Raw genomic sequence first — 27,160 nt, forward strand, 5'->3', positions numbered from 1 at the left:
ACATATAAAATCAATGTTTAAATACAAATTCAGATTTGTTAGGTCCAAAAGATACAGTAATTTTATTACACAAAACTTCTCCTGTGTGCTAAAAATGTTAACTTACAAGACATAATACTTTTATAGATGGAGAGGGAAATACGTTCAAATTGCTTAATCATGTTTTTCATTATTGAAGATAATAAAACAACAGGTAGTGGACATTTAAGCACTCAAGAGTCCTCTGAAATTCAAGGTTCTTATATTACTGCTCAACCAAAATATACTACCATTCTCCAATAATATAAATGCCTGTTCAATCCACCTTCTAAAAATAAAATCCATTTTTTTCTCCATTAAAGCTTCTGTAAGAGTGATAAAGGTACATTCTACCTATTAAAAATAGGGGTACTCTTCATCTTTGGATAAGGTATTATCACTTAGGGAAATTGTAGTCATATACAGATTATTAAATGCATTGAGGCAGCTGTTGGAGTCCAATACTTTCTGAACACTGTACCTTTTATAACTTTGGAAAACTAAAAATAAAACAGAAGAAAAACATCTATGGCAAAGTACAGTTCATTGATTTGATAGTAAAATACAAAAAAAAGTATTTAGTGCAGTGTCCATTTTATCTATGTAAATCACTTGATGTTACGTTTCTGCCATATGACTGAATGACAAAAAAGGTTTTACCTTGTTAAAAATATTTTAAGTCTTTGACTTCGTATTTAGTAAGGCAAAAATGAAATTCAGCACTATAAAAAAGTCTTTTAAAAACAAAAAGTTCTACAAATTTGGTTCCCGTTACAATTTCATTAACAGGTAGTGAGTTAAGTGAAGATACAATGTATCCAATACCCTCACCACTACAGTTTTTAAAAATCTCTATTAGCATTTATTGATTGTGAAATCCTTAATACCAATATATATTCAAAACATGTTCATACAGAATACCTCATGTCCATGTAAAAGAACACTTGTTAAAAAATAATTAACAAAAATACCAACAAAACAATGGAAACCCATTTCATTTCACTGCGCCCAAGGGTATGACACAAAATATTGGCTTAAAGAGGTAGATTAAAAAAAAGAAAACCAGATTCTCCATTCTTTGTCACTTTTATTCAGTAGTAGTTTTTTTTTCCTTATTTTCAGTGCCAGACATGGCAAGGAGTGATTACAGCCAACTGTTATTAAAACATTTGTTCGCAACATATACCCCCTTTGACCGCTGACCCCAAACTGACTCATTTTGTGTGCTTTCGTTCGTTCTTTTTTTTTAAATACACCACCACCGAGACTGGGTGGAGGGAGCAAGGGTAAGAGAGATGAGGGGAAGAGTCCAGGAGGCCAGAAGAGGAGGAATGCTACAAGCCACAGTAAGAATGAGCTGTATTTAATTTAAAAAAAGGGGGGAAGGGGTGTACCCCACAAATGATACAGTAATGCGGATACACAATTTAAATCCCATAGCATGACTGAAGGCTTTCACTGTGTTTGACGTCATCACAATGGAAGGCATAAAAAGTGGAGTAAATCAATGTTGACACAGTTCAATCTAGTCCATTAGGCAAGATGGTGCAATAAGTCATTTAAATTAAAAGTGCCCTACCCTTACCTAAATGGCTAGCAGACATGGAGAACAGCGGGGTGAACCCAGAGCTTTCTCCACGTAGCTACAGAAATGTGTTGTTGAATGGCACACTGTCAAACACTGGAAAGGGGCGCCACAATGGACCTCTCTCTTATAGGTACGAATGCTAGATTCAACTATCTCAACTAAGCAGGAAGTGGGCTCTTCTGCTAGGAATGCCAACCCTAATTCACTTTGTCTTGAAATATATACAGATTGTTTGTAGTAGCTACAGCGATGATATTCTCCTTGGGGTGCCAGGCTGTATGAAGGATTTTCTTGTTGAAGTCTAGGCTGTCAACACTTATTTCATCTTTCTTTCTCTTGCCGCTTGCACAGACTTTGCGTGGCTTCAGAACTGTGCGAGGCTTATTGTTTTCCCGTGATGCTTCTAGGGTTATGTCTCGCTTTGTATTCCTGTCAAACATTCTGAAGAAATTATTGTAAGATCCAGTCATGACAACACTGTAAAAGTACACAGAACACTCAGTTAGACAAGTAAGAGTGTGCTTTTGGTCAAACGATTCAGTGATTAATCCCAACTGTACTCCGCTACTTCAGGCAGAATTGAATGAAGGAACAGGGTTGTCGATATCAACCTACTCACTTGAATAAACCATAAATACAGTACTAATTAACTTGGCTTTCTACCAATTATTCCTGTTCACGATGACCAAAGCTATCATTAAGGTTAATAGCCTACTCAACTAAAACTTCTGAGTAGTATTGAATTGTCTTTGTTGAGTATTTTTTTGAAACTACAAGATACATAGTCAACAAGGCAAGCCACCTTTTTTTTTTTTAAGAGATTTTTTTGGGACCATCAGGTGGCATGGTGGGTAAGGCACTGGACACTCCCACATGGCTGACCATAGTTCAAGTCCTGGATCTGATGGCTTACTTTCTTACTTTCCTTCTGTGTGTGTGTGTGTGTCTCTCTCTAGTCAAATTAAAACACATGAACGAATAAACACCATGGTCAATGACGAGGGAGTCCAGCAACATAAACGACTATGGCATCTGCTGGTCCCAGCAAGCCACCTTCTTAAGAATCAACTATCCGTGGAGCTCAGCTTCTAAGACTGCGACCCATCCCCCACCAAAAAAAAAAAAAAAAAAAAAAAAAAAAAGGGGGGTTTTAATTCCAAGGCGGCCCGGGGGACCCACCCCCCCCAAAAAAAAAAAAAAAAAAAAAAAAAGGTAGGAGATCACTGCTCCATTTTATGATTTAAATTATGAACTACTTAACTGGTCCTCAGAGCACAATCTGGTTCCAATAACTGTGTATTAGGAATGCTTATTGATAAATCTGGTCCTGAGAATATTAAGAAAGTAGTTAGTGTATGTGTTTATTTTACCTGTACCACTGAAAACATTTTAAGCAAATATTTTAAAAACCTGGGGATGGGGGATGTACTGTACAGTAGTACAGCAGTAAAATGTGATGCTTTGTGAGGTTGACCCACATGGGAAGGTTCTGGGTTCAGGTCCCTGAGTGTTATCAGGAACATGCGTATCCATGACCTGGAGCTGGCTGATCTGAGGGTGGGTTGCACCACAGACCCTGTCTTTGTCTTTCTCTCAACCTGTCTCTCTTGCTCATGGGAGAAATAAAGTATTAGTTCAAAGGGGTGCCAAATTCTTAGCCTGCCCAAGCTGTCGGTTTTCTTGCCATCTAGCACTTCTCAACATTGTCTACATATACTAAGCAAAAGTGGCACAAGTTTGAAGTTCCCATGCTATTACTACTTACTATCTCCTTTCTACATGTGGAAATTATTATTGCAAATGAGATAAGAGTATTAGGAGACTGTTTAAAGTAATGCTTAAAGCAAACTCAGCAGAGGAATATTATATATACAGGCTTATTAAGAGGGCTGGATTCCCACATGTCTAACCATGGTTCGAGTCCTGGATGTGGGGGCTTGCTTTCTCACTTTCTCTTTCTCTTTTTCTCTCTCTCTCATCAAATTGAAAAATAATAATGATAACAAGTGGAATTAAATAAATAAATATTTTTAAAATTGTGAGGTTTTAATAAGTTAGAAGTTGGTATTTGGATATTTCAATCTTTTAAAAGATGTCACTGATGCTGGCTGGTCGTATAGTGGTTAATGAGCTAGATTCCTGCACACACTGGTTTGAAAAAAATCACACTGGATGATATTGTGTGCATGCCCAAAAGGCCCAAGAATAAAACTGGAGAAGGGGCTGCACCCTAGGGGTGATTTCTCATGTTCTCTCTCTGGTGAGAGGATGCATTCTATGGCAAAAAAAAAAAAAAAAAAAAAAAAGACATCACCAGGCCAATATTTCTGTAGTATTCCTGCCAAAAATTTACAACCTAAACCTAATCATGAGGAAACACCAGGCAAAACTGTAAGCCACAATATAAGCCACTGAGTTGTCAGAAAAATCATGACATATTTTCCCATTTTTCTATGTAAAAATGCATCACCAACTTTCCCAACAACCCAATAGCTCATGCTTTTCATAATGCCATGGTCATAAAAGGCAAGGAAAAGAAAGAATGAATAACTATACCAGAATGAAGATTAATGACGTATAATAACTAAATGTAATGTATTGGGCTATCACAAAAATTGTAACGTATTTTTCTGTTTTTCTATGCAAAAATGCATCACAACTTTCCTGACAATTCAGTAAAATCTTGAATTGGATACTGAACTAGACTTTTTCCCCTGCCATAGAGGATATGACTAAATAACTGGTGAAATTGTAATGGGATCTGTAGGGTACATGGCAATATTCCATCAGTATAAGACTTTTCGGCTTCAGATGCTTACATTGCCACTATGGAGGAGAGTGGTTTTGTCCTTTAGCAAATATTCATTAAAGAATTTATGAGGGTGATGAACTTATTTGGAGTTTAGTCCTAATTAGTACAAAAGGAACAACATGTGTGAGCATATATATACTTACACAGATGGATACAGCTATAAACAGAAGTAAGCATGATATAGCAAATAGCGAAAGGGGAGGCAGAATAAAGGCTTAATGAGCTTTTCTGTGTTATATTTATGAAAGTTTAAAAATTTTATTCAAGTTTAAAATTATTTTCTCTAAGTTTAAAATTATTCAAAAATCTTTTTAAAATTTAATTTTCATTTTTTTGCTATAGAGCATATGAGCTGGCTGGAAGAGATTCGGGGGGAGGTACCCAGGGAGGTGGAGGTAGGGTGGGGAGGGCATGCCACAGTCCCTTCTCCTTTAGTCTTCTCTTGAGATTTTGGGCAGGCACATGCACCCCAGCACGAATTCAAGCCACTGGATCTGTGACTTCCCCTCTCTCCCATTCTTTTCTCTAGATTTTGGACATGCATACACATGTGCCCAGTATGTTTTTCAGGTCACCAGGTCTAAGACTTGAACTATACAGTTGGCCATGTGAGAAACAGCCATCTTTACCTCCACAATACCTGCTGGCCTGCAAAAAACTTTCTCAGTGTTGAGGGAAACTAATAGTTTCCTTCTGATAATAAGTAACTTAAAACAGCTAATAATATGCCTTAAGGAATATGAGAAAGAACCAGTTGCAATATCCCATACTCTAGTATATAAATAGCTCCTTTTTCTTTAATTATGTTCTTTTTTTAAAAAAAGAATTATTAATTTAATTTTATTTATTCATTCCATAATTTTCATTTGACCAGAGAAAGACAGATACACAGAGAGAAGGAAAGTGAGAAAGCAAGCCACCAAGTCTGGGACTGGAACTGCAGTCGTCCATATGGAAGTGTCCAGTGCCTTAACCACCACGCAACCTGCTGGCCCTCTCTTCTTCATTAATGGGCATGCGTACACATGTGCCTTGAGTGTTTCTCAACCTACCAGGGTCTGGGACTCAAACTGTGCTGTAAGCCGTATGGGACCCAGCTGCCTCAACTATGACATCATGGGGCTGTCCCAACTGCCTAAACCTAAAAATGATTTAGCCAAGCTGAATTTGCACTATTTTTACCTGTTGGCCAGTTAGAAATGTAATTTATCAAGGCCTGCAGGTGGCATGGTGATTAAGGTGTTAAGACTCTTACACGGCCAACCACAGTTTGAGCACCAGACCTGCCTGGTGGTTTGCTTTCTCTCTTTCTTTTCTGCCTCTCTCTGGCATATGTACCCTAAAGCAAATTTAAAATAATAATAATAAATAAAATTAAATTCTTCTTTAAAAAATGTGATTTACCCTGGTTCATAAAAGGCAAAAATTTGATGTTTAAATAATAATGCAGATATATAGAATTCTTTGTATACTTTGATTTACTAATGAGACACAATTTTTTTTCCCCCCTGGCTTGTTTCTTTGTTTTCACCATAGGGAGCCTGTGCTTGCCAGAGAGAGAAAAAGTGAGAAATTGCCCGCACCCCTCCCTCGGGGAGGACAGCCATGCTGCAATCCTTCCTCCTCCAGTTCTCCTTCGGGATTTTGGGCACACACACATACATGCTTGGCATGATTTTTAAGCTGTTGAGTCTGGGACTAGATCTGTGGTCAGCAATGTGGGAGTCTACCACCTGAACTACCTACCACACCACCTTCTGGCCCACAGCATTTATTAATTTTTAACTGCCAGTGTTACTATGCTTTATTTAAGATTATTCAATTTATTTCAAGGAATACTTTGGAAAGAATGAAGGTAAGGGCTTGTAATTTATTTTCAGTAAATGTGGCAACTATACCAGGAGAAACGAAATACTAAAATTTCTTTCATTAATAAAATTCATGTCTGAGGCAGCAGCTGGTGTGTGGTTAAGGCAGCTGCACCCCACAAGACCAACTGTGTGGTTTGAGATCAAAGACTGGGGAATGGAAAAACATGGAAGATTAATGTGTGTAAATGCCCAAAATCCCAAGAAGAAAACAGAAGAGACTACAGTATGACCATCTTCTCTGGGGAAAAGGGGGCACTTGCTTCTTCCCCCACTCTCTCTCTCTTCAAGAAGCACACATGCCCTAGAGAAAATTTTTTAAAAAGACAGAAAAAATAAAATATTCATATTTGAATGAGAATTTTTAATTAAAACCAATTACCTGTCAGATCCATTCCAACAACATTCAAATTTGTCAAAAATGCAATCGTTTTCATACAGTGAACAAAGTTTACTTCTGAGGTATTCATGCACCTGGGGGAAAACAAAAGCATTACCTATATTTTTAGTTTACCTCAAGCTCTAGCCACTGCAATTAGTTGACTTAATTGACTTAGCAAGTCTATTATCATTAAAAAAATTAATAAGTTAAAACAACATATATGACACATATATGCATCTCTTAACTTTATTAAATCTCAATACTCTTATCTTTATTATCCTCTGATAATAAAGGCTTTTTATACTCTTTCATGGTAAAACAAGTAAAGGTTCCTTTTCTGGGAGCTGTTATTTTCCTACTGTACAACAGAGAAAAACTCCTTTTAAGGCATGGCCTATATGCTCCTTTGTGTGTGTGTGTGTTTTTAAGAGAGATTTTTGCTACAGCAAAATCTCTCTGCCTCTCTGGATGCATGCACTTACCAAGGAGACAGTGAGAGATAAAGAGACAGAAAGTCAGAAATCACTCCCCAGGAGGAATGGCAATACTGTAATTCCTTCTCTTCCATTCTCCTCCTGGGATTTCGGGCATGTACACACACGTTCCTGGCACGAGTGTGAAGCCACCAGGTCTGGGTTTGGCCATGTGGGAGTCCAGCAACGTAACCATTATGCCACCTGCTGGTCCTGGCCTATGTACTCTTTATAAGCCTGACTGAAAAATTTAGGCCAGAAAATATTTCAAAATGGCAGAAATAAGAAACCAATAAAATACCATTGTAGCCATATTTAAGAATCGTTACTTGGTTTTCAGTTCATTAACTGCTGATAAAAACACTGAATAATGTGCTTAGTTCCTTTTCAAATACCATTTTCTGTACATAAATGTCTTATATTTTCAAAGAAAGACATATATTATGCAGAGCATGACCAGGCCCTGGTTTGGTGACAAATTATATGGGTACCTGAGGCATGCACCATTTAAAAATCTGATAACATCACTTTATATTACTTAAATGTCAAAAGTTATCAAAAAACAAACATGCTTTTTGTATTACAATCCTGTATTTCCTAATATTTTACAAAAGGATAAACTAGAAAATAAAAAAACCCTGGCATTTAAAAGGGGCTCTGAGAAACATGATACATTTCAACAGTAATACTGTTCAATTACAAAGAAGTTTACAGTTATTTCTCATGATCAGAGGGAGAAAAAAGGAGAATGGTTGTCTCATTATCTTTTTTTTACTGAAGGAACTTTAAATAAAAATAATTTCAGAAATGAGTAGGCACTGTCTACATCCTTGGGATTCTCCAGTCTTTATGAAACAACCTAAACTAATTTTAAACATATAGTCAGGCCATGTCTACATAACAACAATGAAAATTCTTAATGCAGAGGAACTGCAATCCCCATGGGAGGAGGATCAATAGTGTACATGTAGGTACAAAAAAAAAAAAAGGGCCGGGCAGGTGGCGTGGTGGTGAAGGGTGTTGAACTCCCACATGGCCGACCACCACGGTTCAAGTTTTGGACCTGGCGGCAAAATAAAACTGAATAAATAATTCTTTAAAAAAAAAAAAAAAAAAAAGAATCAGTGAAATGAAAAATATCCTTTAATCATAATACAAGTCAGCCAAGTGGTTATCTGGATTCCACAGAAATAGCTGAATATATCTAAGCTATATTTACATATGACATGATATGACTTTACTCTCTCTCTACATTTGTCAAACGAATTAAATACTTTATAAAGAATCATTCTAATTTTATTGATTATATATAAAATAAAGGTACCATTTATAAATTCTGTTACCCCTTTTCTTTTTAATTACCAAGCATGTGCTTACCAGAGACAGAGGGAGAGAGCACCCCAAATGAGACATGGTTGCCCTGCAATCCCTTCTCCATTTTTTCATCCTGTTGGGATTCGGGACACATATGCATATGCACTCAGTGTATTTACAAGCTGCTGGGCTGTCACTCAAACTGTGGTTGGCCATGTAGGATCCAGCTCCCTTAACCTACTAGGTCATGATTCTGTATTCTTAAAGCAGTGTTATGTTGCTTTCCACACTGTAATCCAGGTTCTATCATAGGTTCATGCTGGCCCTCCAGGCTGAGCATTTCTTCTCTTTTCTATCACTGATGTAGTGGACACGAATCAATGGTAGTGGCTAGCTGACGAGAGAATCTGGAACCAACATCCTAAAGTGGACAGAGAAGTTCTAAAGCCATCTATTGAGCGTTCAAGCCCTTCTCCTTTAGTTTAAGACAATGGCTATTAGTCAAAGAGCAGAATACCACCAGTCTGTTTGACCCAGCATGTCAAATTTAAGCTCTAGTCCAACTACTACTGGATAGACTCTAACAGGAGTATTACACCTCTACTAGGACTGGCCATTCTCCCCACTCCTCTTCCTGACTAGATTTTAATGGTGAGTGTTCTTCCCTCCTTTCAAATGTACAGAACAGCAGGAAAAAAAAATTATCACTACTGAACAAAATTAGTACCAAAATCAAACTTGAACTGCAAAACTGAAAAGACACCACAACCTATGAAAACATAAAACATGTAACATAAGAAAAACCAAGATATTCATAGATTTCTGAGGAAAAAAGCCTAATGGTGAACAAACACTATGTTGGGGTTAACACCTAGTACAAAGTCCTTCTCTATAACACTTGAAAAGTAAAGAAGGTACACTCAATTGAAAGAAAAAACTGCAAATACCTGGTATGTTTCCACAGGCCTGTTTTCCATATTTAAGTCCCAGATTTTGACTGACAAATAGTCTCTAGTCATCATATATCGACCACTATGGCTGAATTTTACATCAGAAATAGAAGAGATGATTTCGGAAAAAAACGACCTGTTACTGGGATCTTCAGGTTCTTCAAACACTAAAAACAAGTGGGGGAGAAAAAGGGCAAGGTGTACAATGTTCTGGCTTTGAGGAAGCATTTCCCAAAACAACCACTTGAACTTCCTACAGTTGAGTATAATGACAGACTAATAAAGAACCGAAAAAGATCTCTCTGGCTGTAGTAATTCCCCTGAGTTCCTTAAGAGAGACATACTACTGAGGTTGAAGATGCAAAAGCATGTAATATACTTCCAGAGTCACACAGCTATTATAGCGGGACCAAATCACTGGGGACTTCTCTAACTTCAGAGCACCCGGGTGGTGTATTCAGCAACATACGGTATCTCATGACTTTGCCCCTGTCATAAATGAGAAGAACACCAACCTCACCCATCCAATTCATGCCAGAATTTTATGTTCTAGCGGCCATGTAAAAATTACTTTTGAAACAGTCACATACCAATTTCACAGGTTTTAAAAATATTCAACTCAATAAACGCAAAAACATTGCAACCCCTTAAGATTTTAACAGTGTGATTTTAGACTTTAAAAAAATAAGCCAAGGGGGAAACCTCTTCTCAGAAGAAATCTTCCTAGGAAACTCAAAACAGAGAGGAAAAGAAACTATCTACTCCACTTGAACACAAAATCAGAGAGCCCAACCACAAGTTCCCAAAGAATAGCATTGCACTAAAAATATGTTCATTGGGAATCAACAGGCATGTCCCGAGAGCCTTACTATGTTCTTCCAGTGGTATTAACCTGTAATATACCTCATGTGGAATTAAGCAGTTTACCGAAGTATATAAGAGGTCCTGGGCACACAGATTAAAGATTTGTAAACCTACACACGTGTAGTTATCATGAGTGAGGGTGGTTTCAAATAGAAACGTTTTAAAGAAAGATGAATGCACTTACATTTTGAATGCCTATCGCAGAGGGCAGATGCCCTCATGTCACATAACCGGATAGTTCCTTTACTGCTGCTGTATACAAATGTGTTACAGCTGTTTGGATGGAATTCTGCTGCTGTGATTACTTCTGTTAGCTCTTCCATATTGGCAGGCTTGATATCCACAATATCTGGATAGCATTTTATTAAGGAATTTCCACTTTTAAAAAAGGTAAATAAAATCTACATCTCTCAAATTGAAAATCTGCCCACAGGCTAGGCACAAATATTCATTCTGATTATATTTTACTATTTTTAGGAATATTATAAATCTTACAGGGGTTAAAACTTTCATTATAAGTGGAACACACAAACAACCTTTGTCACAAACACAGTCACATTTCAAATCATTTTAGAACTTAGGTCTTTCCAAGTATAATACAAATTTAATTTATGTAACACAAAGAAAATAACTCCAAAAAAATAATAAATAAGGCCGGGCGTGTGTGTGTGTGTGTGTGTGTGTGTGCCCAAGATCCTGAGAGAAGAATGGAGGAGAAGGGACTGCAGCATGGCGATACCCCCCCCCCGGGGTGGGGGGTCTACCTGTGTCTCTCTCTGTCTCTCTGGCGAGTGCACACGCCCTATAGCAAAAACCTCTCAACCTCTCAATCAATCAATCAATAAATAAGGGCTCAGCAGATGGCATAATGGTAATGTTGCTGGACACCCAAGTAGTTAACTACAGGTCAAGTCCTGGACCTGGCGGTTTCAAACTCATGCCAAGTGTGTATGTATGCATACCCAAAATCCCTAGAGGAGAATGGAGGAGAAGGGATTGGGCATGTCCATCCCCCCGGGGGGTGATTTCTTGCTTCCAGTTTCTCCCGTTGAGTGCACACTCCCTATAGTAAAAATCACTCTTAAAAAAAAAAAAAAAAAGCAGGTCCAGTGAAAATAATTTAAAGAACACAAAGTACATATGTGTATGGTTGATGAACATGAAAAAAATCTCACATCTATTCACAATGAAAGAAACATATCAAAACAAAAGAGAACTTTTTTACTAACTAGACTGGGGGAAAAAAAGGGAACAGCCTCATAAACACTGTTAGTACCATATAAATTAGGGTAAAGTTTATTAATTCTATTTATTTAGAAAATATGTATTGTACGTTAACAGTAGCTACGGCTATTAACATATATCAAGAACCTAAATATACCGCAGCCAGCAGATGGCGCAGTGGTTAAGGTTCTCGACTCCTATATGGCAGACCACAGTTCGAGTCCCAGACCTGGTAGCTTGCTCTCTCATTTTCTCTCTTTCTGGTAAACTAAAATAATAACAACAATAAATAAATAATATTAAATTAAAAAAAAACAAAAACAATTACAGAGGTCAGCAGGTGGCGTAGTAGTTGTGGTGCTAGACTCCCACATAGTCGACTACAGTTAGAGTCTGGGACCCAGTGGCTTGAAACTCATGCTGGACACATGTGCATGTGTGCCCAAAACCCTGAGAGCGAAAAAGGGACTGTGGCATGGCCATACCCCCACAGGGGGAAGGGGGATTTCTCACTTTCTCTCTTTGGTGAGCACACATGCTCTATAGCAAAAAACCTCTCAAAAATTTTTATATACATTTCCTATGTATATTATGTGCAAGCACACAGCTATACATGTCTATTGATCACACTTAATATACACAGAAAAATTTCAGAATAATATAAATAATACAGGGTCTAGAGAAGTATTTCATATTGACTGATCTTTATTTACTTATTCTTTTTTTTAGGTTTTTGCCACAGGGAACACAAACTCACTTGGAGAGACAGAGAGAGGCATAGAGGACAAGTGAGAAATCATGCCCCCGAGGGATGGTCACACTGCATTTCTTTCTCCTCTAAGGATTTTGGGTAAGCACATATGCCAGGCATATTTTTGAAGCTACCCAGTGCAGGACTTAAACTACACAGAAAGACCATGTGAGATGCAACCACTTCAATCTCCCTATCACCTGTTGGCCCTCTATAGACTTCCTGCCATCCTGCCATAAATTACATAAATTTTTTCCCAACCTTAATAAGATAAATATGTTTTTTCTTTTTTTCTTGAGAGATTTTTGCTATGGGGCGCGTGCGCTTGCCAGACAGACAGACAGACAGAGACAGAGAGACAGAAAGAGAGAAATCACCCCCCCAGGGGGGATGGTCATGCCGCAATCCCTTCTCCTCCATTCTCCTCTCAGGATCTTGGGCACGCACGCACACATGCCCGGCGTGAGTTTTAAGCCACCGGGTCCAGAACTTGAACCGCGGTCGACGACATGGGAGTCCAGCGACATAGCCATTATGCTAACTGCTGGTTGGATTTTTTTTCTATATATGTGCTCACCAGAGACAGAGAGAGAGGACCAAAGTAAAAAATCACCCCGATACCCCCAAAGAGGGATGGCCACAATACCTTCTCTTCTATTCTCCTCTTGGGATTTTGGGCACACACACACACACACACACATATGCTTGCATCTGGCATGCTTTTCTAGTCACCAGATTTGGGACTTGAACTGCACAGCTGACCCTGTTAGGATTCAGTAGTCTTAATCACCATGCCACTCAGCTGACTGAAGAATGATTTTTTAATAATAAAAACTGAGGGCCAGTCCATGATGTGGTGGTTAAGGTGGCTGGATCCCACAAAGCCAATTGTGTGGCTTAAGCTCCAGACCTAGTGACTTGAGAAACACGTTGAGCACATGTACTTTTGCCTGTCCAAAATCCTAGAGGAAGGGAGGAATGGAAGAGAAGGGACTGTGGTATGACCATGACCCATGAGACGGTTGGTCCTTTCTTACTGCCCCTTCATATCCCTCTCTCCCCCCTCTTTTTCTGGCAAGCACGTGAGTAAATCCCTATTTTTGTAAATACAATAAATAAACCCCTTAAAATTCTATGAACTAAATTTTTTAATCAATAAATTAAAGCCCTTTATCTCTACCAAGTCAACTTTATCCTAGTTTTCATCACTCATAGACAAAGAAAGGAAAAAAGACGACGCTGTATCAATTTAAAAAAGAATCAGTAGTGAGGCCACCAGGTGGCATGGTTAAGGTGCTGCTCTCCCATATAGCTGACCATTGTTTTGAGTCCTGGACCCAGCAGCTTGAAAATCAAGCCAGGAGCATGTGGGTGTATGCCTAAAATCCCAAAGATTGGAGGAGAAGGGATTACAGAACGGCTATGTCCCCTGGAAGGTGATTTTTCACTTTCCCTTTCTCTGTCTCTCCAGGGAGCGCACATACCCTATTACAAAAACCTTTAAAATTAAAAAAATAAAAAGTTAAAAAAGAGAGGAAGAGTGAAACATGCTATCATTACCAAACACCAAAAATGGAAACCAAATGGATACTAAAACTCCTGTCCGTAATTTCCAGATGCCAAAGATTAATCCGCAAATCATCTGCAGATAAATATGTTTCATAATCACTATTAATAGAAATTGAATTGATGTGATATGTATGAGCATTGGCAAATATTCTTCGTGGACTGGCCTCAACCATCAGATCCATAGGCCTGAAGACTGGCACCTGTCAGTAAGACATGAAAAACAAAAATAACAAAAGGCTTATTAGTGTTTCAAATAAGCAGTTACGGTTCAGTAAACTCGATTTTTCTAATTTTTGAGGCACATAAACGGTAAAATATTACACAGATTTAGTTTTAAAAAGCAACTGATAATCATCCTTCCAAGTACTGAAATGGGAAGAAAAATGAATAATCTGGACAATTACACTTCTCTTACTGGTAGCAATACTAATAATTTTCAGTTCTTCTTACTTGTAATGTTTTGCATGAAAGATATATGAAGCTAGTAAGTGTCTATCGTTCAAATTATAGAATCTAAAAAGGAAATTAACTCATAGAATCTAATTCTTGGTATTTTTAAGCTACAGGTAGAAGATTTGGCCCATTTCAACATATTTGATCTCTGAAGAAAACTAACCTCGGAACTTAAAGTCTTGTCACAGCTAACATTCCAACCAAAGAGCAGACTGCATGGCACAGTGAAAGCCTTTTTCCCTGGTTCTGCTCCTCACAACAGTGAAACCTCCATGTAGGTCATTTTGTATATTTAAATGGTAATTACTCCATGAGTATATGATTGCAGAATTGTTGTGGTGGGGAGTTGTAATCACCACTATTCAAGTTCTGCTGAGGATCTGGGCTAATGATATGAATATGATACATATACATGCCTCCCCCAGTAAGAACACTATCCACTACAATTAGAACTTTGTTTTCTTATGTACTTACTCGTAGTGTCGTAACCGTGGTAGGATCTCTATACCTTCCATCTTCCTCTTTCAAATTATATCCTTCTGGTCTTTTGTCTCTTTCACTAATTTTCCATAATTTTATTGTCTTATCTAGGGAGAGAGTAAAGAAAGTCCTCAAAAAAAAAAAAATAACCAATCAAAAAAGAGCGAGGGTGGTAGTGGTAGTAATACTGGAAAAACAAAAATACTTCAAGGTATTCTGAACATGTCATTTCATATTTCACCTAAAACAATTCCAAGGACTATTTTAAAATAATGAAATATTTAGAATAGAATTAAAAATAAAATAATAAAGTTAGCCTAACTACTATTTAGAATCAAAATGGGGGAACCAGCAGTTAGCGTAATGGCTATGTCGCTGGACTCCCACATAATCGACCGTGGTTCGCGTCCCGGACCCGGTGGCTTAAAACTCACTCCGGGCGTGTGTGCCCAAGATCCCGAGAGGAGAATGGAGGAGAAGGGATTGCGGCATGACCATAGCCCCTGGCGGGGAATTTCTCGCCTTCTGTCTCTATGTCTCTCTCTGTTTGTCTGGTGAGTGCACACGCCCTATGGCGAAAACCTCTCAAAAAAAAAAAAAAAAGAATCAAAATATCAAAATGTCTTCTCCTTGGTCCCATTCCTTAGCAGATCCTATCAGAGACTCCAGATTCTTTTTTAGGACTTGATGTCTCTGTTAACTCTGTCTTTTTAATTTTGGCACCAAAGATTCACAGGTTGAAAATGGGGCCTGAAAACATTAACTGTAAAAGCATATGTCTCCATGTCCTTCAAGAAAACAAAACTGCTAGGGATCTATTATAAATAAAAAAGCACCTTTTCTTTTTTAAGATTTTTGCCATAGAGCAAGTGCACTCATCAAAGAATGTTAAGAAATCAATCCCCAGGGGAGAGGGCCATACCACAATCCCTTCACCTCTATTCTCCTCTCGGGTTTTGGGGCACACATACACACGTCCTGGTGTGTTTCTCAAGCCATCGGGTCTGGGACTCAAACCACAAAGTCAGCCATGTGGGGTCCAGTATCTTTACCACCAGCTGACTCTAAACTAGAATCTTTTAAAAAATTAACCTCTTGGAGCCAACAGGTAGCATAGTGGTTACTACTCCCACATAGTAAGCCACAGTCGAAGTCCTTGATCTAGATAGTGGCCTGAAACTCATACTAGGTAGATGTGTGTGCGTGTGTGCCCAAAATCCCAAGAGGAAAACAGAGAAGGGACTGCAGTGCGGTCATCCCCCCTGGCACGGTGACTTCTTGCTTTCAGTCTTTTTCTGTCTCTCCAGTGAGCATACACACCCCTATGGCAAAAATCTCTCTTAAAAAAAAAAAATTAAACTTTTATTTTAGAATTAAGTTTAGGTTTATAGAGAAGTTGCAAAGACACTACAATGTTCTCATATATACCCTTCACGCAGTTCCTTTAATATCTTAGGGGACGGACCATGGTACATTTGTCAAAACTAATAAATTAACCCTATGTATCACTATTAACTAAACTTTAAACTTTACTCAGATTTTACCAGGTTTTCCACTACCATCCCCTTTCTAGTCAGGATCCAAACATCACTTCATTTAGTCATCAAGTTTCTTTAGTCTTTCCAACCTGAACAGTCTCTTAGATTTTCCTTATTTTTCGTGATCTGAATAGTTTTGAGTAACCGTGGTCAGATATTCTGCTAAATGTCTCTCAAATGGGCTTGCTATTATTTTCTCATGATCAGGCTGGCTTTGTGGGTTTTTAAGAGGTGATATGACTTCTCACTGTATCATTTGAGGGAGACACGGTATAAACATGACCTGTCATTGGTGGTGTTAAGTTGGTCACCTGGTTATGGAAGCATCTGCTTTGTTCTCCCACTGTACAGTTACCATTTCTCTCTTGCCATATTCTGTTCCTTAGCAGTGAGTCACTAAGTCCTGCTTGCACTTATAATTAAATTACATTCCCTGCAGAGATTATCTACCTACATATAATTTATAATTCTCCTGCAAGAAGTATCCCTTCTCCTTACTTATTTTTATCATTATTTATATTTTGTGTGACAATCCTAAAATAGCATTCTTTTTAAAGCATGCTTCACACTCCTAATGATCTTTCATAAGCAAATGGGCACAATAAAATTTTAATTAATAGTGTATAAAGTCATTTTATAAAAGAAAAATAGTTCAATGGGGCCAGCAGGTGGTGGTGTGGTTAAAGGGGCTTGATTCCCACTTGGCTGACTGTGGTTGAGTCCTGGACTGGCAGCTTGCTTTCCCGCTTTCCCTTTCCCTCTCTCTGGTCAAATTTTAAAAATAACAGCAACATGGAGGACCAGCAGTTGGCATAATGGCTATGTTGCTGGACTCCCATGTAGTGGACTGCAGTTCAAGTCCCAGACCCGGTGGCTTAAACTCACACCTGGGGCATGTGCGTGCGTTCCCAAGATCCCGAGAGGAGAAGGGAGGAGTGGGGACTGAGGTGTGGCCATCTCCCCGGGGGTGATTTCTCACTTTTTTTTTTTAATTTTCATTTTAATTTTATTTATTCCTTCACTTATTTTACTTTGACCAGAGAGAGAGAGACACAGAGAGAGAGGGAAAGTGAGAAAGGAAGCCACCAAGTCCGGGACTTGAACCGTGGTCAGCCATGTGGGAGTGTACAGTGCCTTAACCACCATGCCATCTGCTGGTCCCAATTTCTCACTTTCTGTCTCTCTGTCCCTCTGTCTTTCCGGCGAGTACACATGCCCTATAGCAAAAATCTCACCAAAAATTTTTTTTAAAATAATAACAAATGGAATTAAATAAATGTTTAAAAAAAAAAGAAAGAAAAGAAAAGCAGCTCAAAATAACAGAGAAAGATACCAGTGACCCTGTAGCCTGATAATCTGTCTTATATAAAAAGATGAGAGCTATCTGCGTGGAAGCCCTTCTCAAAGGTGAAGTGTAAAGGAGAGCAAAACTGACAACTTTCCTAAACTGCACAATCCATGATTTCCTCTACACACTATAGAAGAGTTCATAACTGTCTTGGGGCTGAGTTGTGTGTGTTTTCTATGTGCTATATAGCTTACATATACTTAGGTAATTTATATAGAGAGAGGCATACGAAGAGTGGTCAAAACATTAAAAAAAAAAAAAACTATGCACGTACTTAGAAATTTTCTGAACAAAAAACCCCTTAATTTCATTTTTCTATGAACTTTTTCAAGTCCCCTCACATAAGCCTACCTTTAATTCTACATTATGGGGAGAAGTGGATCACTGTTGTAAAAATCACCGTCAAGGAATGAGAGGATCACAACTGCCCCCTGCCGCCCCTGCCCAGCTGTTCCATGTCCTATTTAAATTCACCATCCTTATTAAATATTCGGTCAGGGTTGGCTCTGTGGCACAGCAGTAGTGTGCTGCTCAAGAGACACCAGATCGCCCACGGCGACACAGTAGTTCAAATCCCTGGCCAGTCTACCTAAAACATGCTGGTGGTGCAAGCCAGTGCCCAAGATCTGACAGTTGGAAATCAGAAGGGAGGGGATCACAGCGTGACCAGGTCCCGTGAAAGATATTCTCCTTTCTCTTATGTGGTGACACACACACTATCATAAATGAAGAGAGAGAAGAAAAAAAAAGATCCAGATAAAGAAATCACAATACAAGAGCCAGCAGGTGGCATGCAGGATAAGGCGCAGGCTTGGCTACCACATGGTTGACTACACAGTTCATGTTCCAGACCTGGAGGCTTGAAAATCATGCTGGGCATATGTGTGTGTGTGCACCCCAAAACCCAAGAGGAAAATGGAGAAAAAGAGACTGAGGTGTGGCCATCACCTCTTCTCATTTTTCTTTTTCTCTCTCTGACAAGCATGTGCCCTTTTAGAAAACTAAAAAGAAATCATAATATGTGTACGAAAATATTATATGAGACAATGCTTCCTAATAGTGTTAAACTTAAAAGGTTTTTTTTTTAAAAAAAAAAACTCTAAAAAGTGGGTAGATTTTCAAAACATAAAACAAACTAATGTGATAAAAATCTATGACTTTAAGAAGTTCAAAAAATTTCAAATGCAGGAACCAGCAGATGACTGTGTTGCTGGACTCCCATGTAGTTGACCACGGTTCGAATCCCAGACCCAGTGGCTTAAACTCACGCTGGGCACATGTGCATGCGTGCCCAAGATCCCAAGAGGAGATTGGAGGAGAAGAGATTGCGGTGTAGCTATCCCCCCCTGGGGGGTGATTTGTTGCTTTCTGTCTCTCTATCTCTATCTGGCAAGTTCACAGGCCGTATAACAAAAACCTCTCCCCAAAAAAAGCATTAATACATATAGGACACAAAAATTATTGACAGAATAGAATACATGATTTCAGTGCAGTGCTTTGGAACAGAAAATAAATATTTTAATAAATATGACAAAATTTTTAAAAAGGCAAAAATCCTTATGCTTTATAGTAGTGCTTTTTTAATTTTTTTTTTTTTTTATTTTTAAACTTAGAGCTTCGGGCCCATAGGAAATTGTTGCATAGAAAAACACTGAAATACATGTCATGATTTTCCCAACAACCTAATAATTTTTCTGTGGAGGCGATTGTTAGACTTTAAACAAGATTGTTCCTTCCAAAACAACTTTTCCTAAACTGTCAGCACTAATAATCGAAGTGCACAAGAAGTCCAAATGCTCCTGTGTTCCTCTCACCATAAACAAACGATGGAGCACGGACAAGCATGCTTCCGAGTTTCTACTGTGGGAGTGCAGTAGCTTTATAGAAGTCCCAAAATACTCTTATCAACAAGCTTGTTAAAACACAACCTATTTACCAGTGAAGTTTGTACTTTTCATATATTAAAGATCCATGCTAAATCGTTTGAAACTTTTTGCAATGGGAAGGATTTAAGAATCCATGAAAGGGAAAAAATGATTAAAGAGAAACAATTAAATAGGAAATGAACTGAAGTTATTATTGGTAGTTGACTATACTCTGGGAAATATGAGTTTATAATGATTATAGAAAGCCAATGTAATGATGAAACTAATGCTGATTCATCAAAATGAGAAAGTCTGGTACTACTTTCCATCATTTTTCCCTAATAGTAGTTTCGAGTCTTTTTATAAGGACCCATTACAATTGTGTGGGGCTAGAGGAGTGTATGCTGTTATGCTGTCTCACAGAAAAGACCACACAAAATAATATAAAGACATCGAACACACACACAGGTGGCCGCAGGGGATTGGCAATCTTCATCACCACGCCACCAGCTGGCTCACTGGACCCCACTGCTAGCACACAGAAAAATGTTGTCCCAAATTACTTACATGCATTTTTATTTAGTGTTCGTTAAAAAAAAATAAGGATACAAATCTACAATGCGTTCTACAGGAACTTTACTTTTTACTTTGGTAAAGAAGTATTTAATTTCATTTATTATTATTATTATTTAAAAATTTGCTATAGGGCATGTGCACTCATCAGTGCGTGATAGAGTGACAGAGAGAGAGAGAAAAATGAGACGGCAAGTTGCCAGGTCCGGGACTTGAACCGCAGTTGGCCATGTGGAAGTCCAATGTCTTAACCACCATGCCACCTGCTGGCCCTGCAACTTTAAATAATTTTATTATTAATTAATGAATTTATGTATTGAACAATCACGGTAAACACTATTGATTCTGTTTGCAGATAAAAACTACAGATTCACAAGCCCCTGGTCCAGTCACTGGGATGACTAGTGCACTTTCCTTCCACTTAGCCTTTGTAGTGCTCAGTGTCTAGAAATGTTCATGTAGTAATTATATGCTGCTAGAGGATCACATGGAAGTCTCCATGGAAGATGTATATGGACATAAACAGAATTCATGGGTAGTTAAAAAGATTTAATCCATACAGGAGCTGAAATGGAAGTTGTTTCCAAATAGCACTGGGAAGGAGAGAAAGGAAAATTGCCTGAGAAATAAACTGGTCATGAACTAAGAATTGCTGAAACTGGGAAATGTGTGGGGCTTCACTGTATTATTCGACTGCAGTCTACATTCTTAAAAATCCCCTTAGGTGCCAGCAGGGAGTATAGTGGTTAAGGGGGCTGGAATCCTACATGGTCAGCTGTGGTTCAAGACTCAGACCCAGAGGCTTGAAACACACCAGGTGCATGTGCATGTGTGCCTAAAATTCAGGGAGGGGAATGGAGAAGAGATTGCAGTGTGGTGATTCTGGATGGGGCTCGAGAGGGGTGTTTCTCACTTTCCCGCTCATTGTCTCTCTCTGGTGAGTGAAAGCAACCTTGGGAAAAACCTTAAAAAAAAATTCCCTTAGCCTGTAGAAAATGAATTGCCATACTTATTAGAAATAAACATCCCAATACACAAATAACAATACACTTCCTAGGGATATTTACTTCTGAAAGTAAAAATTTTATGAAAGGCATAATTATTTATATATAGCTTACAGCAAGTTAAAACTGAAATCATATTAGAAATTAACAAGTGACAGAAATAAACATGGTTCCTCCACCTATGATGCTGTGAGTCAAATAGTTATTTTGATTTATTTTCTTTTAATAGGGAGAACAGAGAGGAATGTAGTTTATGTAAAAGAAAGAGCAGGTAGAGGAAACAAATTTCAATAGGCTTGTTGAAAAGAACTTTGAAGTTCACAAAAATGAGCACCAGAGGGACCATCAGTTAGCATAATGGCTATGTCGCTAGACTCCCACATAGTCAACCACGGTTCAAGTCCCAGACCCGGTGGCTTAAACTCACACCGGGCGTGAGTGCATGTGTGCCCAAGATCCTGAGAGAGGAATGGAGGAGAAGGGATTGCAGCGTGGCCATCCCCCCAGGGGGTGATTTCTCGCTTTCTGTCTCTGTCTGTCGAGCGAGCGTATGGGCCCTAGAGCAAAAACCTCTCAAAAAAAAAAAAAAAAAAAAAAAAAGAACCCGAGAGCAAGCAACAAACTATTGGCCCGAGAGAAGGCAAAAACTTATGGTGTAAGGGAGTGGAATCATTTTGTGGACTTTGTTTCGAAGCACTCAATCCAAGGCATAAACCTGATGAAGGGGGGCACTCAGCATCTTTCATCACATCATCCCAGAAGTTAACTGAGTTTACATTCTGCAAATGGTAAAAATAGTAAGGTCTGGGTGGCAGAAGTTTGCTTTTTATTAATAAGTGAAGGGATGAGAAAATGAGAGGTTTCCCTCAATCCTTGTGCTGGCCTCAAAAATGATTTGATCTACATCCTTATGGACTAAGAGCTACCCAGAATCCAAGGTATCCTTTCAATGATATTGTTTAGAGCCAAGACCCCAAATCGCAACAATTTACAATCACCCAACTATTACCTTGTCCTAATAGGCTTTAAATTCTGTCTAGAGTCATTACACAATGTTAATCCTAATTAGTAACTCCTCCTAGGCAAGTAAAACATTATGATAAAAACCTGCTTCCAGCCATGAGGCTTACTGAGAAGGCAACATGCCAATGGGGGTTCAAGTAAGAAGAGTACTCTTCTCTAGGATCCTGGAGTGGAGACCACCCTTCAACCAAGTCCTCTGTAGTTTTTTTTATTTTTTTGCAACAGGATGTGTGAGCCCACCAAAGACAGACAGAGAGAGAGAGAAAGTGAGAAGTTATCCCTCTGGGAGGATGGCCACACAGCAATCCCTTCTCCTCCAGTCTCCTCTCAGAACTTTGGGCACGCATGCGCTTGTACCCAGCATGATTTTCAAGTCACTGAGTCTGGGACTCAAACAGCAGAAGGCCATGTGGGAGTCCAGTGCCTTAACCATCATGCCACGTGCTGGCCCTGCAGCACCCCACTTTTAACAAAGATTCCGCTTTGAAAAAGGGATGGTGTCCTCTATAGGACATATGCATACAGTAGGCCTATGAAAAGAAAAAATGTATACTTACCGTTGGTAGACAATAAAAATTGAGCAGCATTTTTCTGGGGTAACCACCTAATTTTGTTGATCTTTTCTTCTATTTCTAAACTTTTCAAGTAGTCAAACTCTGGTTCATGGCTCTGGAAGGTGCTGTAAACATTATATTCTCCTCTGCTATGGGACTGGATTTTGTTCTAAAACAGAAACAAAAATATTTGGACCATTGTAAAGAAATATTTTAATAAACATAATAAATTCCAACAGACCCTGTAAATTCCAAGCAAACCATTAGTTATATCTGATAAAAAAAGTTGTAGATTTACATATAAAGTTTAAAAGGGAAAAAAAAAGATGCAAACTAAAGCTCAATAAATAAGCTTAAACAAACATAAAAACAGTGATGTTAAAATATGGTTCAACTTGATTACTAACCTATTGTCATACATTAAGCAGTATAGAGATACACTTAATTTAAAAATCTGAGCATCCACAATGGAGCCCACCTAAAAAGTAAAGATTAAAGAAAAGGTCACTGAAAAACAGCCCTCCAAGGCACATCTTTCTTTGCCTACTTTAGAGTCAATTTCCTATCTGTTCATGAATATGATATCTTTCCCTTCCTTTCCGATGCCTGCCTTTCACTTATTTCACTGTTGGAAAATGTTCCAAGAACACTTTCTTAAATACAGTAACTCCACTTGACCATTAAGCCTCCCACCCCAAGAACACTGTCACAGAGAACTGTACTTATCACATGCATATTCAGCATTACCAAGCAATGTCTCTATGTACCCCAAAACAACTGCTTACCCTCCTTAAATTAGTCTTCTCATCTCATTAGCCTTGCACACACTGATTATTTCATTTGGCATCAGTTTGAAAAATATAATTTAAGCTATTGGATAAAGAGATGACTTGTGAACTTTTCCAGTTAACAGTAATGCATCAGTGAAAATATAAATCCATAATCATGTTCAAAATTATCTTTTGACCTGTTATTACATAACTAAAAACCTTTTCATCAAAAACATTAGAAGTCGGGACCAGCAGTTGGTGTAATGGCTATGTGGCTGGACTTCCATATAGTCTACCGCACTTCGAGTCCCAGACCCAGTGGCTTAAAACTCATGACGGGCGTGTGTGTGTGCATGCCCAAGATCCCAAGAGGAGAATGAAGGAAAAGGGACTGCAGTGTGGCCATCCTCCCTGGGGGGTGATTTCTTGCTTTCCGTCTCTGTCTTTCTGGCGAGTGTATGTGCCCTATAGCAAAAACCTCTCAAAAAAAAAAAAAAAAAAGCAATAATAAAAGTCTATGGCTGGCCTAATAGCCTACTGTTTGAGAGGAGATCGGACAAGTGCACACACCCTATAGCAAGACTTTGTCTGAAGAACAAAAAGGAGGGGGCTGTAGCTCCCACAAGACTGACTGCAGCTTGAATTCTAGCCCTGGCAGTCTGAAAAATGCCCCACTTATGCATGCATGTATGTCTCAAATCCTGACAGAGTGAAGAAATGGAGGAAAGGGAATGTGGAGTGGCCACGCCCCACTGGGGACAGGATGAGGGTGGGGTGTAACTCTCTCCCTCTCCTGGATCCTTCTACTTCTATCACACACTCTGGTAATTTAAGACAAAAAATTATGGAAGCTAATCCAAAGAACTGTACATAATAAAATGTTTCGGATTAGAACCACCCAGTGGTGTAATGGTAAGGCAGCTGGATTCTACATGGCAAACTATGCAGTTTGAGTCCCAGATTGGTAACTTGAAAACATACAGGTCCATGTGCATGTGTGGCTAAAATCTGGACAGAAGGGACGCATCGTGACCAGTCCTCATGTGTGAGAGGTGTTTTCTCCCCTTCCCTCCCTTTCTCTCTCTCTCCACTGAACATATGTGCCCTCTAACAAATTAAAAAGGGGGGGGGGTCAAGATAAGAAGGATTACTTGATAATATGAAGAGTCTAATTTTACTCTCCATGTCAAAAGAAAACCTCATTGAAGTCTTGAACATGTATATTTTGTTTTCTTTTTTTTTTTTTTTCCCCAGCAGCTGATGAGGTGAACTGCTTATGCATGGACACAAGTCATAGTTGAAACCTCTGATAACAATATGAATCATTAGTAAGTGGGTCTGCCAATGTTAAGAATGGAGAGCATAGAACAGAACATAATCCACACTGGGACCTGCAAGGGGTAAAAATTAAACTTGGCAGGTTAGTCTCATTATCATACTTCTACATCAAACTAAGTAACTTAATCCAGCAAATATATGCAAATATCACTTCAGAAGAATTCCATAAATCCCTACTCAAGATTAACTGTTTCATGAGACTGACCACTATATGCTCTAAAAGAACTATGACACATTTAATGGCAATTCAGTTTTTTTTTTTTTTTTAAATGTTGCCACAGAGCACATGCATTCACTGAAGAGAGGTAGAGAGAGTGGGAATGTGAGAAATCACCCCCTGGGGGGAATGGTTATACTACAATCCCTTCTCCTCCATTCTCCTCTTGGAATTTTGGGGATGCATGCTCGAATCAGGATTCAGTCATGTGGGATCCAGTGCCTTAATCAGTATGCTACGTGCTGCCCCAGCAATTCAATTTTCAGTATGAATTATACATTTAAAATTTTGCTTTCTAATTAAACAAAAGACATTATTAATGTCTACTAGGGCTTAGAGAGAGAGAGAGAGAGACACTTAATAACACAGATTCCCCATCTTTAAGTACCTTGGTGCACACAAAACTTTAGTCAAAAACAGACACTGATCAAAGTTCATAGAACTCAGGGACTCAGTATAATTGAGTCAAGGGGGAGCCACACACTGTATCTGATGGTGACTGAAGAAAGGCACAAAGCTCTGAAAACGTTTCCCAAAAAAGAACAAGAAAATCATCCTGAAGGCTGATAAATAACAACATGGGTCTAAACATGATCTACATACAGTATCAAAAGAAGAGGCTATAAAACAAATGCACAGGAGTGGTAACCAACAGCCAAGTACACGGAGCTAAGTTCTTAGCTGATAGTGGAACTTTTTCTAAAACATGGGAGGGAGATGTTTCGATGACAGTGACCCTGATGGTATGCTTCTCCGCATAAACTAAGTACGGTGAGCAATAAAACTAAGTACAGTTTTCAATAAAAATGTGTCCCTGAATCAGTGCCACTGAAATGAGAATGCACTCAAATCAAAGCAGCTTTTTTGGTTTCTGCTTTAAACACTCTCTTCAGTGGCCAGCAGGTGGTGCAGTAGCATGGAATCCTATGTGGCCAGCTGCAGTGGGAGTCCTGGACTCTGTGGCCTACAAGTATGCCAGGTGCATGAGTGTGTTTGTCCAAAATTCCAGGAGAATGGAGAAGGATTTGCCAAGAGGTTTCTCTCCAGGAAACACATACACCCTATGGCAACAATATTAAAAAATAAAGAAAGAAAGAATGTGATGCGTTCTTAAATGTTTTATATTTGGGTTTATATCACAGGGTTCTCACCTCCCTTTTTCTTAGCTTGACTTTATAAGTCATTACGAGAATCTATTTTCTTTCTTTCTTCATAAATAATAATTTATCATAATTTTATTTATTATTTTAATTTGCTGTAGAGCATGTGTGCTTACCAGCAAGAGAGAGAGACTGAAAGTGAGAAAGCAAGTCACTAGGTCAGGGACTCGAACCATGGCAAGCCATGTGGGGAGTCCAGCACCTTAACCACTAAAACCAACTGCTGGCCCCGAGAGTCTACTTTCTTAACCATAACATCTATTTTTGTAAAACTATCTACATAATAAATTCAGAAGTGCTTTTTTCCCATTACCTATAACAAACAGTACCTGGCACCTAACAGGCAATCAATAAAGATTTTTCCAATGAATAGTAACAACACAGAGAGTGAATAAAAGTATATGCTGTTGTGGTAAAAGGGAGGCTGGTGCTAACCTGGTAAGTGAATATAGCACAAAAATTTGAAGAAATAGGTTAGATGCACAAATAGCGATACAGAAGAATTCTGAAAACCCTTAATAGGAAAAAAATATATAACTCAGAATGAGATATGAGGCATACTGTACATATATTAAAACCCAGTAAATAAAAGCAAAATTAAACATTTCCAACACAAATGCAAATGAAGGCCACAAGCATTAAAAAAATTATTGTACTGGGACCAACAAATGGCATAACAGTTGTGTTGCTGGACTCCCACATAGTGGACTGTGGTTCAAGTCCTGGACCTGGAGGCTTAAAATTCACAGCATGTGCATGCATGTACATGCCCCAAACCTTGAGAGGAGACTAGAGAAGAAATTGTGGCGTGGCCACGCCCTCGGGGGTGATTTCTCACTTTCTGAGTCTCTGTCTCATACATGCCCCCTATAGCAAAAAATCTCCCTATAAAAATTATTGTATCATACCAAGTACCAGAGCAAATGAAGAATTATGACAAAGATGACTTTGCCACCTTTCAAAAGAAAGGATGGTGGTGCTAGGGCAAATGACTATTCATACAAAATATATTGAATATGCTTAA

The 27,160-nt window shown here is 38.7% G+C and overlaps 1 protein-coding gene across 1 annotated transcript in view; it reads right to left on the reverse strand.

The window, feature by feature from the left end:
• Positions 1 to 1,085: 1,085 nt before the first annotated feature.
• The window catches only part of PPP2R2A (protein phosphatase 2 regulatory subunit Balpha), a gene marked incomplete at its 5' end in the record, with an annotated part of 89,938 nt that continues 63,863 nt past the window's right edge, over positions 1,086 to 27,160 (reverse strand). The window contains 7 exon segments of the mRNA XM_014589646.1: positions 1,086 to 2,083; positions 6,669 to 6,760; positions 9,403 to 9,572; positions 10,454 to 10,618; positions 13,836 to 14,013; positions 14,741 to 14,853; positions 22,655 to 22,820. Of these exon segments, the coding sequence (XP_014445132.1) occupies positions 1,804 to 2,083; positions 6,669 to 6,760; positions 9,403 to 9,572; positions 10,454 to 10,618; positions 13,836 to 14,013; positions 14,741 to 14,853; positions 22,655 to 22,820 (1,164 nt within the window).

The sequence above is a fragment of the Tupaia chinensis genome, unplaced genomic scaffold (assembly GCF_000334495.1).
Source record: "Tupaia chinensis unplaced genomic scaffold, TupChi_1.0 Scaffold000366_1, whole genome shotgun sequence".
NCBI classification, from domain to species: Eukaryota; Metazoa; Chordata; class Mammalia; order Scandentia; family Tupaiidae; genus Tupaia; species Tupaia belangeri.